Raw genomic sequence first — 13,115 nt, forward strand, 5'->3', positions numbered from 1 at the left:
TTTTTAAAGATTTTATTTATTTATTTTTAGAGAGGGAAGGGAGGGAGATAGAGAGAGAGAGAGAGAAACATCAATGTGCGGTTGCTGGGGATTCTGGCCTGCAACCCAGGCGTGTACCCTGGCTGGGAATCGAACCTGGGACACTTTGGTTCCCAGCCCGCACTCAATCCACTGAGCTACGCCAGCCAGGGCTAGGAATACATCTTTTAAAATGTGCAATACCTTTTACATTTTTTACAAGTTGCCAGTGTCTTACTTTCCAGTTCTGCTTTTATATGTAGTGTTTCTATGTGTATTGTTTTGGATTATCTGCATAAACAGTCATACTATGAATGAATAATAACATTTTTCATTCTTCCTTTCCAATCTTTATGCCTTTCACTTCTTGTCTTACCTTATTAAACTAGCTAGGACCTCCAGTACAATGTTGAATAGAATTGCTGATAGGTGACACTCTTCACCCAGTCTGGCTTCTCAAGGAGAAAGCTTTAAATATTTCACCATTGAATATGATGTTTGCTATAGGTTCCCTTATATTTCTAGTTGCTAAGAGTTTTTTTAAATACAATTAGCTGTTTTACTTTTGTCATACTATTTCTGCATCTATCAACATGATTGTGTTATGTTTCTCCTCTTTGCTGTTAGTGTGATGAATTACATTGATTGGTTACTTTTTTTTTTTCAGATATTAAACTACCTTTCATTCCTGGAGTAAACCCCACTTATGATATATTTTTCAAATATATATTAGTGGATTTTGTTTGCTAATATTTTGAGATTTTTGCATATAAGCTCATGAGAGAATTTGACCTATAATTGTTCTTCCTTGTATCATACTTGCCAGGTTTCAGTAGCAGGGTTACGCTGACCTCGTAGAGTTAGGAAGCAGTTCCTCTTTTCTTATTCTCCTAACAAGTTCATGTACAATTGTTGTTACTTCTTCCTTAAATGTTAGGAGGATTTCCTGGTGAAGTCATTGGGTCTACGTGTTTCCTTTGTGTAAAAGTTATTAATAACTGATTTAGTTCCATTAATAATTACAGGACTATATATATTTTCTGATTATTTTCCTCTCTACTTTAGTAAGTTGCATTTTTGAGAAATTTGTCTATTTTATTTAAAAAGTCAAATGTGTTCATTTAAATTGGTCATATAGGTTTTTATCTTTTTTATGTCTGTAGGGCCTATAGAGATTTTTTCTTATTCACTCATATGTTAGTAATGTGCATTGTCTCCTTTCTTTTTAAAAAACTTTTCCATTTTCCTTATTCATCTTTTCAGAGGACTTCTGTCTCTGTTGATTTTCTCTGTTTTTTTGGTTTTTGTTTTAACTGTTTCATGGTATTTACTCTTACATTTATTATTTCCTACTACCTACTTTCCTCAGGTTTGACTCACTATTTTTTTAAAATAAGATTCTTTTTGATGAAAGTTTAAATCCTTGATTTTTTTCAATATTCTGTTCTAATATATGTATTTAAGCATACTTCTTTTAAGCACTGCTTAACTGTATCTTACAAGTTTAGATAAGCTATACCACCACTATCTTTCAGTTCAAACATTTTCCCATTTCTATTTTGATCTATTATTTGACCCATGGAATATTCAGAAGTGTATTGTTTAATTTCCAGGCAGTTAGGCATTTTCTTACTATCCTTTTGCTGTTTATTGCATTAATTTCCTATTGCTGCTATAACAAATTACCACAAACCTAGTGGTTTAGAACAACAAATTATTTTCTTACTGTTATGGATTTCAGAAATCCAAAATAGGTCTCACTGGTCTAAAAATTAAAATTAAGGTGTTGGCAGGACTCCCTCCCTTTCAGAGGCTCTTGGTGAGGACCTGTTTCTGGACTTTCCCAGCTTCTGGATGCTGCCTTCGCTCCTTGGCACGGGCCCCTTCCTCCGTCATCAGAGCTCGCGGTGACTGGCTGAGTCTCTCTCACACCGCACCCCCAGACACTCACCCTCCTGCCTCCCTTTCCCACTAATAAGAGCCCTAGTGATTACACTGGGCCTCCCTGGATAATTCAGGACAATCTCCTACCTCAAGGTCAGCTGATCAGCAACCTTAGTCCCATCCACATCCTACATTTTCACTTTCCATGTAACGTAACATAGTGACAGATTCCAGAAATTGGGATGTAGACATCTTTACAAAGGAGTGCATTATTCCACCTATCACACTAATTTGTATCTTAAATTTTACTGCCGTCAGAAAATATACTCTGAATTATTTTAATCTTTCAAAGTCTTTTTTGAGGCTTTCTTTTTTTTTAAGATTTTATTTATTTATTTTTAGAGAGGGAAGGGAGGGAGATAGAGAGAGAGAGAAACATCAATGTGTGGTTGCTGAGGGTCATGGCCTGCAACCCAGGCATGTACCCTGACTGGGAATCGACCCTGCGACACTTTGGTTTGCAGCCCACGCTCAATCCACTGAGCTACACCAGCCGGGTTGAGGCTTTCTTTATGGCCCAGGTTATGGTTGATTTTGGTAAATGTTCTACGTACACCTGAAAAGAATACTGATTTGTCATTGTTGGATGCAGTGTTTTATATATTTATATGTGTCACTTAGGTTAAATTTTTAAATTGTATTGTTCAGGTCTTCTACATCTCTACTGTTTGTTTTATCAACTATTGTAAAAGACGAGTTAAAAATATCCCACTGTGATTATGGATGTGACTATCTCTCTTATTACTTGTGTCAGTTGCGGCCTATATATTTAGAAGCTATATTATTAGGTGCATGTACATTTAGGATTGTGATATCCTCTTCTTTGACTGCTTTAACCCCATGAAATATCCCTCTTTATCTCTAGCAATGCTTCAGGTTATCTTTTATGACACTGACATTTTTGACCATGCAGGCTATTTATTTTACTCTTTGGGTTTACCTTATGATTCCTCATAATTAGATTTGGGTTTTACCCTTTTGGTTGGGACCCTAGAGAAGAGACAGTGTCCCCTCTGGATGTCACCTCTGGAGGCATGCGATGCCCTCTAAAGGGGTGCTAATCCTGATCGGTTGGTTAAGATACCGTCCTTTCCTCCACTGTATAGTTAATATTCTCCCTTATTGTAATTAAGTAATTTGAGGGAAGAATTGTTTATTTTTTGAGTTAGCATAAATACCTGTGTCCAAAAATACCTACTCCAAATGTACTTGATTTTTTGCCCATGCTTGTAGGGAAGAACAGCTTTGCACTGGTCCTGTAACAACGGATACCTCGATGCCATTAAATTACTACTAGACTTCGCTGCTTTTCCTAATCAGATGGAAAACAATGAAGAGAGGTAAGTAAGCTGTTGATTTTTAAAAATATTGTTCATATCACATCCTTTCTTCCAGATTAAAAATCTCAACATTAGATACTGTTTCAGAAATAAGAATTATACTTATAAGGAAAACATTACATTAAGAAATTCTGAACCAGCCCTGGCTGGTGTGGCTCAGCGGATTGAGCACAGGCTGTGAACCAAAGTGTCGCCAGTTTGATTCCCAGTCAGGGCACATGCCTGGGTTTCCGGCCAGGTTTCCAGAATGGGGTGCTTGAGAGGCAACCACACACTGATATCTCTCTACCTCTCTTTCTCCTTCTCTTTCCCTCTGTCTAAAAATGAATAAATAAAATCTTAAAAAAAAAAAATAAAGAAAGAAATCCTGAACCAGAAAAGAAGATAAAAAGTTCCGTGCAGCGTTGGCTTGGAATCTTGGGATGTTAAAGCTATTCAGAACTTTAGATATTACCTAGGGTAAGCTCACATTTTATAGATGAGGAAACTCCTGTGCCTTCTTCTTCCAACTGGTGACTAGCATAAAGTCAGGGGGGGTCCAGACCGACCAGGACTAGGAATGTGGTTAGGCCAGTGGCATGTGTTACATATGTAAGAAGTTTTTGTTGGTGAAGAGGGTATCATCAGTTAGTGGACAAAGGTGCCACCACGTAGCATGAAAAAACGAGAAGCTAAGCTGGAAGGTCAGGGTTTTAGTCTCAACACAGATTTCCTGAATACTATGAGATCCTCAGAGTTCAGCTGGAGGTGTTCCTCAAGAACCCAGGCCAATGAAAGGATCAGACACAGTGTGAAGTCTAAGCAGAAGAGATGCTTGGTGGGGTTGGGTCTAGGAAGATTCTAGTAATTTGTAGGTAACCGCTAAGTTTGTAGTCAGACTTCCATGCCTGAACTCCCCCGGCCCAGGTCTGCACTCTAGCTTTCATTGTTCCTGGATTCTCTGACTAAGTGGCCCCTGCTCTGACACTGCCCCACCCTCTTAGCCTGCACAGCCAGTTCTTTCCTTCTGTCGTGGAAACTTTGAAGAGACGGAAGGACTTTCTCTAGGCTGCTGTCTCAGTGGAAGCATGCTCCTCCTGTCTGAGGCCAACCTCTTCACCTTCTCCACTTCTTTCAGAACCTTTCCCGTTAGTTAAGTCCTCCATCCATTATCTTCCAACTTTTTGTTCTGAAGTTGGTCTTCTGTCTCTGAAGACTGCCTTCTCTCAGACTGTCTTCACGGCCCCATTGCTGCATGCTCACCATTCATGCCTTGGCAGTCTGGCTTCCATCCTCACATCTGTGCTGAAATCTGGGTCTGAGCAAATTCCTAACGCTGCTGGGAATTCCTGACGAATTCCTGATTGTGAAACCATGTGTGGTCCTCTCCGTCCACTCTCACTGGCCTTTCTGCGTCCTGGTTCCCTTGCTTCCCCTTCTTTACTTTATTGTGACAATATCTTCTCTGAGCTTCTGTGACAGTTTATTTTCCTGATTCTCTTCTAATCACATCTCCTCCTCCTTCATTTCTTTTGGCTCCTCTTCTGTGGTGTGTGTGTGTGTGTGTGTGTGTGTGTGTGTTTAACATAAGCATTCTTCAAGGACTAGATCTTGTCTCTCAGCCTGTCTCCTCTGGCAATCTGCCCTGCCACTGAGGCTGCAGCAGTCATCGGGGTCTTGGTGACTTCTAAAACTGTATTTCAGACTCAGTACCTGTCCTGGCTTCACCTCATTACCTGTGTCAGTGTCTAAACCCAGCCCTCTTCGACTTTCTGGGACTGCTGCAGTGTCTCCTTGCTGCTTTCCCACCTTTGAGCTTTTCTCATTCAGTTCATCTGCTTCCAAAGTAGCCTAAATTGTATTCCTAGTGTAATTGTTACTCATGTCATTCCTCTGCTCGAATGCAGTCTTGTCTGAGGAGGTTGTTCTGGTCCTACCATCATGTGTCCCACACTTTGTCCCCTTATACTGTGTCTTCCCCATTAGCAGAGAACCCCTGAAGATCATGGTCATCTCTATTGCTCACAGTCCTTTTAATTTTTGAAGGAGATGCTCGGTAAACAACTGTTGCATTGTCAAGTTCATGTTTTCAGGCTCTGAGTAAGCATCACCCTGCTTCATGCCTGCATTAGAAACTTCTGCAATTTCTAGAGCACATGCAGAATTAGATAAATTCTTGTGGCATATCTTACTTTAGGAGCAATTGTATAAAGAACTCACTCTCTCTATTATAGTCATATGGCAATTGCAAAACAAAAACGACTTGAGGGTTCAGGGGGTTGACCGTTGAGGGAAGTCAGAAAGCCAAGTGGAATCCTCCAGACTGAGGTTTCGACATTAAAGTAGATATGTGAGAGCTGAAGACTTCTCCCTTGCAAATCCTAAAAAAAAACAGAAGAGAAAGTTTAAGCATCCTAAGAATTAGTGATGATTTATTTCTATAAAGCATTCATTCTACGATATTAGTGTTTATAGCGTGACTACTATGTTGGGGAAACAGTAAAAAAATATTTTGTTTGCAATTCAGTTCTCAAAGCACTGAATTTCAGACCTAAGTAAGCCTGTGATTTAAGGTGCTTACTGCCTCCTGGAGTAAGCATGTGTTAATTACAGACCAAAAGGCCAGAGGAAAAATTCGCCTAACTGTACTTGCCAATCTATAGATGAAAAGAGACAGTGGCACTATTCCAGGTCCCTTTAATGTTTCATCAGCAATGCACCTTGATGTACAAGTGTCAGAACTGGCACTGCCTTTTATGTTTATTGACATTCCAGTTTAGGCATTCTGCTTACCCCATCAGACCATTCCCACATGGCAGGTCCAATTGTATCTCGTCGCTTGTCTTTATCTGCATCGCTTCTCGGCTGGTTACCATCAGTGCAGTGCTAATTTTTACTTCTCACGCGCTGACACTGACCCTTGATGTGCCCTGCATAGACATAATTTTTGCCAGCTCCTGCTGGCTTTCAGTCAATAACTCCCTGACAGCTACAGCCTGACATCCATGGGAATATTCACAGCATTTGAATGTTTCTAAATTGAATTGGGGGTGAAGAAAGATACAATAGTAATAATCACAATATGGTCAGTGGCTTAAACTCTAGAATCTTAAAACCTTGCTAGACATTTGGATTGTGTTCCTTTGATCAAAAATTGACTGAGAATCCTAAATAAACCAGTTGTTTAAAAAAAGACATATTTGAGAAAATTGGGGGGAATTGGATCATGGAGTGGGTATTTAGTCTTACTAAGAAATTTTGTTAACACAATAATGACATGGTTATATTCATATTATTTATAGATAAATACTGAAATGCAGGGAGACGAAATGACAGGAGTTCTGGAATTTGATTTAAAAAACACTTTAGCAAAAGTGAAAAGGGAGGGCTTGGATGAAGGAAATGTGGCAAAAATCTTGCTAAATGTTAAAATTTGGATGATGAGTGAGTAAAGGAATATATAACTACATACTCCCTACCTTTGTTTATGTTTGGAATTTCTCCTAATAAAAGTACAATTTTTCATAATAAAGATATTAAAAACATTTGAAATGCAATTTTCATCCACAAATAGCCTGAGAGATCCAGCCTTCTTTTTTGCCTGTTACAAGGAAGAGAGCAGAAGCTCAGAGAGGTGTAGAGAATGCCCAGGCCCCCCAGGTCTGCTGACTCCCAGTTCCGCGTTCTTTAGGGTCTCTTATGCCACCTGTTACTCCTCTTTGTCATATTTGTAAGAAAAGGCATGGTTTGGGCCTTCATTTCATAAACCAGATTCCGATAATCCTGTTTGTGTACTATGTGAAAGACACCGCATTTTAATTGTAGAAAAAAATGATTAAGCTTACTAAATACAGGTTATTTGCGAGGTGATTTTAGAAGTTTCGTTCTATGAGGTATAAGAGACCTATCCTCAGTAGATAGATGTGTTGTAGAAACACTATTGAACAGGGGAGTCAGTCATTCGATCTTAGTTCCAGTCTAGATTCTGCAGGTACCTAGTTACATAACCTTCTGCGAGTTGCTTAATTTTTCTGGGTCTGTTTATTCATTTAATACACTAAATTAGCTCTACTATTATTGTGATCATCTTTTCCATTGAATGTATAGTTATATTTTTTGAAGTTCTTCTGAATTTATAAAACTCTACCTACTTCTATAAAGTGTTTTAAAGATTACATAGGCATCTTTATGTATGGCCTTCTGGTCTCTGAATAGGAGTGGCAAATTGAGCTGTCCTTACACAGGAGTTCCTTAATTTCAGCATTCGGGGCTGTCTTCTGAATTCCAAGTTCCCGTACTGAAGTGGCCAAACCACCCTTTGCTTAAACTGAAAACCTCATCGTTTTATGGCTTACTGTGACTGTTAGGTGGATTTTGAAGAGAAATCTTTCTTTTTCTACAATCATTGAATGATTTTCTGTGTCTAATGACTCATCCATATAATCATTTATTCCTCCTCAGACATCAGCTGACTATTTCCTCCTAATATCTCTTATTGCATTGAATTAGTAACAGTCACTCAGAAAGAAATCGGACCAGTGGCCGCCACTGGATGGTTAGAACTACTAGTTTGGGTCCCGTGGAAACAATCTGTATGGTGAGTGACTGTGGCACAAACCATGCCGCAGGGTATGTCCTGTAAGGGTGACAGAACAGCCGACATTCCGGAACTCCTTCCGGGGTGCCAGTGCAGTGCCGAGCTCCACAGTCGTTTCCTGTCTCCTGGCGCCTAGTCTGTGATGAGGGAGGGAGGCTGCGGCTTAGAAGCAGCGAGTGGGTTATTGAAGAATGACCGTTACATTGCCATGGTTGGATGGTAGAATTTGGGGTTTGGGGTTCTTGCCTCCACTTTTTTTACTTTTGGCATTTGCAAATGCTTAAATGTGCCATTTTTACGAAGCAGTCGTTTCTCTTTAAAAAAGGAAAGTGTATCTGCCAAGATATTAGCATCGGTTAATTGTGAGGGAGGTGAGATAGGTGACTTATTTTCTTCTGTGTATTTATCTGATTTATTTTATACTTCTAAAAATGAAAAATGGTTTTTTTAAAAAAGAATTTGCTTAAAATCACACAATCAGAAAGAGCCCATTGAAATTTAAACATATAACTACATGACAATAATACCCATCCTTTCTAAATAATACATTTGTCAAAAAGGTGCTATGTGCCCAGTGTACGAAATTTAAAAGGTATCAAAGGGCGCTGGATGGAAAGGGGGTGTCCCTCTGGCTGGCGCCTCTGAGGCAGCCAGCGCCCTCTCGGCGGCGCCACCTGTACCAGTTTCTTGGGAAACATCTGGAGATATATTTTATAGAGGTGAACGTACAGGGACGTATTCTTTTTGTACAAATGGAGCATGCCATAACACTGTTCTGTTTCTTACTTTTTTCATTTTCTTCATTTAACAAGACATCCCGGAGATTGTTCCTTATTTATTCATAGACTGCAGTAATGGCTGCATTGTACAGATGTCTTCATTGCCTGGACGGCCTGTGCTTTATTTAACCAGCCCTCTGTTAATGGATATTGAGGTTGTTCCCGTTCTTTTACTATTTCAAGCTGTGCTTCTATGAATGCCGGTGTACATAAAACATTTCACAAATGAGCACAGACCTGTCGGATGAATGCCTCTGAGGGCAGTGGCTATGGCGAAAGGCAGATGCGTAAGTGATTCCGACAGACATGCCAAATTGCTCTCCTTCAAGTTTAAGGGAGTGCGTGAGAGGGGCCGCCTCCGTTCATCCATGCTGGCACAGTGTGTTCCTCAGCTGCCTGATCTTTGCTGGCCTAATTATTGAAGTGCTCTCTCTCAAATGAGTCTTAATTTGTGTTTCTCTTAACTTAGTGAGATTGGACATATGTTTAGGAACCATTAGTATTTGCTATTTGGGGAACTCTTTTACCCTTGTTTTTAGTGTTTTTGCCCTGAAAAGTTTTTTTTTTAATTTTTATGTAGTTGCATGTATCAATCGGAAGGTTTCTGAGTTTTGTATCATTTTTTAAAAAAGCTTTCCACTTCAGTTTTTAAATAATCATCCACAATTTCTTCTAGTGCATTCATGGATTTATTTATTTATTTATTTATTTATTTATTTATTTTAGATCTTTGCTTCATCCAGCATTTATTTTAGAGTAAGTATGATATAAGAATCTTTTTTCTCCCCACATGGCTACTCAGTTGTTCTAGCCCTATTTAATAATTCATCCTTTCTCCAGTTAGAGGGCCATGCTTATCATGTACTAAATCTCTCCATTTTTTATTGCATAAGCATTAACGGTTGGTCATCAGGGGCTCAGATTATGAATATCACAAAATATTATTTGCAGTACCTTTCAGATAGGAGCAGGGAATTACTTGGAACATGGGAAAGAGGAAGAATGGTCACATTCTCCCAGCCCCCAGTTTGCGAGCCAGTGAGCACAGCTCAGGACTTGGCACGGTCACCAGCGCCCTGCCCCAGCCTCACGCTTGTTTTGCACCCCTCAGAGCAAAAAAGGAGCAGCCCTGGCGTGCAGAAGAGAGCTTTGCCTGAGGAATATTTCACTCTTAGAATGACGTTTTTGCTGCACACGAGTGTATCGCCAGTGTAGCTGAGCCCTGAATTACATTCCAACACTTTAAAAACCTTCCTGCTTCAGGTACACTCCCCTTGACTACGCCTTGCTCGGCGAGCGCCACGAAGTGATCCAGTTCATGTTGGAGCATGGCGCCCTGTCCATCGCGGCCATACAGGACATCGCCGCCTTCAAAATCCAGGCTGTCTACAAAGGGTACAAGGTCAGGAAAGCCTTCCGAGACCGGAAGAATCTCCTCATGAAGCACGAGCAGCTGAGAAAAGACGCTGCGGCCAAGTAAGTCCGAGCCGTTAGACCTCATGTTCTCACAGCTCCAAATGGGGGGGGTGAAGGGTGGAGTGGCGTGGGGAGCAGGGAGGGAATCGGGAGAGAATCTGAAACAGCTCTGGTCCCCGCTGCAGCTCAGCGGTCCTCAGAGCACCGAGGCGACAATGAAGGGTGAAGGCCCAGTCTGCGGCAGTTGCTCTCAGTTAGTCCTTGATATTCTCACCCAGAGACAGAGCTGCCACACCCACCCAAGGGAAGGCGTGGGAGGGGGCTGCGCTGCGCAGGGAGCTGCAGGGAGAAAACTGGTCTTCTGGCCTCCTGCCTTTCCCAAGGAATCATCCACCGTGCATGGCGCACTTCCAGTAGACTAGTCTAGTTTTGATTTGATTAAAGCAGCCCACTTGCATAAATAACTTGCTTTCCCCTCCCTATTCCATAACAAATTTATACTAAATAATGTAAATTACTTCTTGCCTGGAGCCTACAGAGAAAATAGTAACTAAAAGGAAAATACTTGCCTCAAGGACCTCACGCGTTTTTGGATAATGATACAAAATGCACAAAGTAGTCATCTGTGCCCGACAATACATCATGATTATTTTACCGTAAATGATGGATCTTAGATTACTTTTTGGTTTGCCTTTTCTCTGATACCTGTGTTGGGTGTTTCAAATAGCAAGAGTATGTGGCGTTAGCAGGTGTAGAGACCAACACCTCTGACAGCGAAGATGCGCACGACAGCCAGGTTCCCGAGGGACGGCTGCCGGGCCACGACCTGAGTGTTTCCACGCCGTGGAGCATTCCCGCTCTGGGTCCCTTCCATGTCATGCCCACAAGGGGGAAGCATAAGTGTAATAAATAGCGATTAAAAATAATAAGAGGCAAGACAAATCGTGTTAGCAAGACATGACATACCGCTATGACTGGAATACTAACCGTAATGTCAGCCTTCACTAGACAGGGTTGACAGAAACACATTATCTTCTGTGACTCCGAAGCTACCACAGTGGGGGGCATCTAGGACATATTAGTTTGCAGTGTTCTCCTAGTGAGGCCCTCTTCTCTTCACTTTTGCCAAAGAACCCAGTATGAACCTGCCTCTTTTTCCAGCCTTCTTATCAAAGTTGTCTGCATGTGAGTGACAACTGTAAGTAGGTAATACACATGACGAATTATCCTGACTTGTCACTGACTTGCAAGTGAGTATTCTCTGCGAGGGGTGGAGTATTGTATTTTCTTCTGCTGCTGTTTCTGTCAACTCCAGGGTGATGTGTGAGAATCTAGTTTCGGAGTTTGAAGTCATAGCTACCTGAGTATGAGGTGCAACTCTACAAAGGCGATATGACTGACTTTGTATGTCCCCAAAAAAGGAGTGCATCAATCCAAACACATTTCCCTTTATTTTTGGAGAGGGGTATCCTGGAGTCCTCCTTCCCCGAAACTCCCTTTCCAGCAGAACAGAGGGGTTGTGGCAGAGTGGAGAGAAGACCTGGGTTCACATCCAGCCTCTGATGTTTACTGGCGATGAACCAAACACAGCATTTCTCCTTCCCGGCCTCAGCCTTTTCATCTGTACACATGACAGATTAGGCCAGTTGGCTTCCAGGCATTCTCCAGTTCTGTGGAAGCCCTACGTCTTCACTGTTACTGATCTCCACTGCCTCCTCCTCCTCTCCTTTGCCTGCGATGCTGCCCAGAGGTCCTATGCCTGGGGCCAAGCGTTTGGATTCAGTGCAGAGCTGGGAACCAAGAACACATTTGTCAGAAGATCTTCAGTACAGAGGGAGGGGTTTCAAATAATGATGCTTAAGTAAAGTATGTAGTGCTTGACAATCGTTTTTACCTAACATGGCCTTTTGTAGCTCCTAGCCCAGAGGGCTTGATCCAACAAGGAGATTTAGGGAACAGCTAATTCTCCACCTGCACTTTCACCCTCTGACTTGCCGTCCTCATTAGTCTCACTCTTGGGGAAGATGGGTCCTCTTTGTTCTTAATTCTTAGTTTCTGAAGTTCAGAACTGTGCTCACTGTGATAATATGTGAAGTTGCCAAAACTGAAAAATTGCAATCTCCTTTATTTTCCTCAGTTATGATTTTTCCATTATTGAGTGTCATCATTGGAAGTAAACAACTGTTTTCACACTTTACTGTTACCTCCTCCAGTCATTGTAGCACAGACCCCCGAGAGAAATACTTACATGGAGAAGAAACTGATTGCGTTTTATTTCCCAAGAGTTATTTCTTAAAATCGGAGTTGGTGTGTAATTTTGTGTTTCATTTTTGTTAATAGGAACAGAAATCAGAACATTAGGTTCTGCCGCTGCCCCACCAACTAAGGTGGCCCAGGCACGTCCTGGCACCTCAGTGTACCTCTCCCAGGCTGTGCCGGCGGACACCGCCTTCCCAAAAGTATGGACGTGAAAGGACCTTTTCAAACTTGAAGTGATTTCTAATTTACTGATGGAGAAATTGGGAGGGGAGTTTTAGTCTTACTTTCTAAGGCATGTTTTGTAGGAAATACTCTTGAAGGAACACGTATAATCCATTTGAAAGCACTTTATAACTCATACCACACCACCTATGTTGCCCTAGGTTGCCGCCAAAATGAACATTGCTATAATTTATGTGCCGAAGCGCACAGTGGAACAGGCGCTAAAATAAGACCACACCTGTGTCGGTCACTCTTCCTCCCTGAAGCTTCCTTGGCCAGATCTCTCCCCCACTCTGCTCACGGAGCTCCTCCCGCTCTCTGGCCCTTCCCTCTCACGTCTTTTTCATTACACCGTCTCCACACTGAGGTCGGCCCTGGGCCCTGCTGTACTTTTTTTTTTTAATTAAAAATGTATCTGCTTTTAAAACTCAAATCACTTCATATCTGTAGATGGCCCCTTAATCTGTCTCACACCTTGACCTCCTAGGCCTCTAACCCCAACTCGTCCATCGCCTCCTGGGCTTTGCCACCTTGTTGTCCTTTTGTGACGTGCCAGCATTT

General features: G+C 41.5%; 1 protein-coding gene across 4 annotated transcripts in view; it reads left to right on the forward strand.

The window, feature by feature from the left end:
• INVS (inversin) overlaps window positions 1-13,115 on the forward strand; it is a 145,631-nt gene that overhangs the window by 89,381 nt on the left and 43,135 nt on the right. For all 4 annotated transcript variants that reach the window (XM_045840097.1, XM_045840099.1, XM_045840098.1 and 1 more), the window contains 2 exons: window positions 3,196-3,302; window positions 9,921-10,133. In XM_045840097.1, the coding sequence (XP_045696053.1) occupies window positions 3,196-3,302; window positions 9,921-10,133 (320 nt within the window). The remainder of the gene's footprint in view (window positions 1-3,195; window positions 3,303-9,920; window positions 10,134-13,115) is intronic.

The sequence above is a fragment of the Phyllostomus hastatus genome, unplaced genomic scaffold (genome assembly GCF_019186645.2).
Source record: "Phyllostomus hastatus isolate PE091 unplaced genomic scaffold, TTU_PhHast_1.1 phas_contig_34, whole genome shotgun sequence".
Lineage (NCBI taxonomy): Eukaryota > Metazoa > Chordata > Mammalia > Chiroptera > Phyllostomidae > Phyllostomus > Phyllostomus hastatus.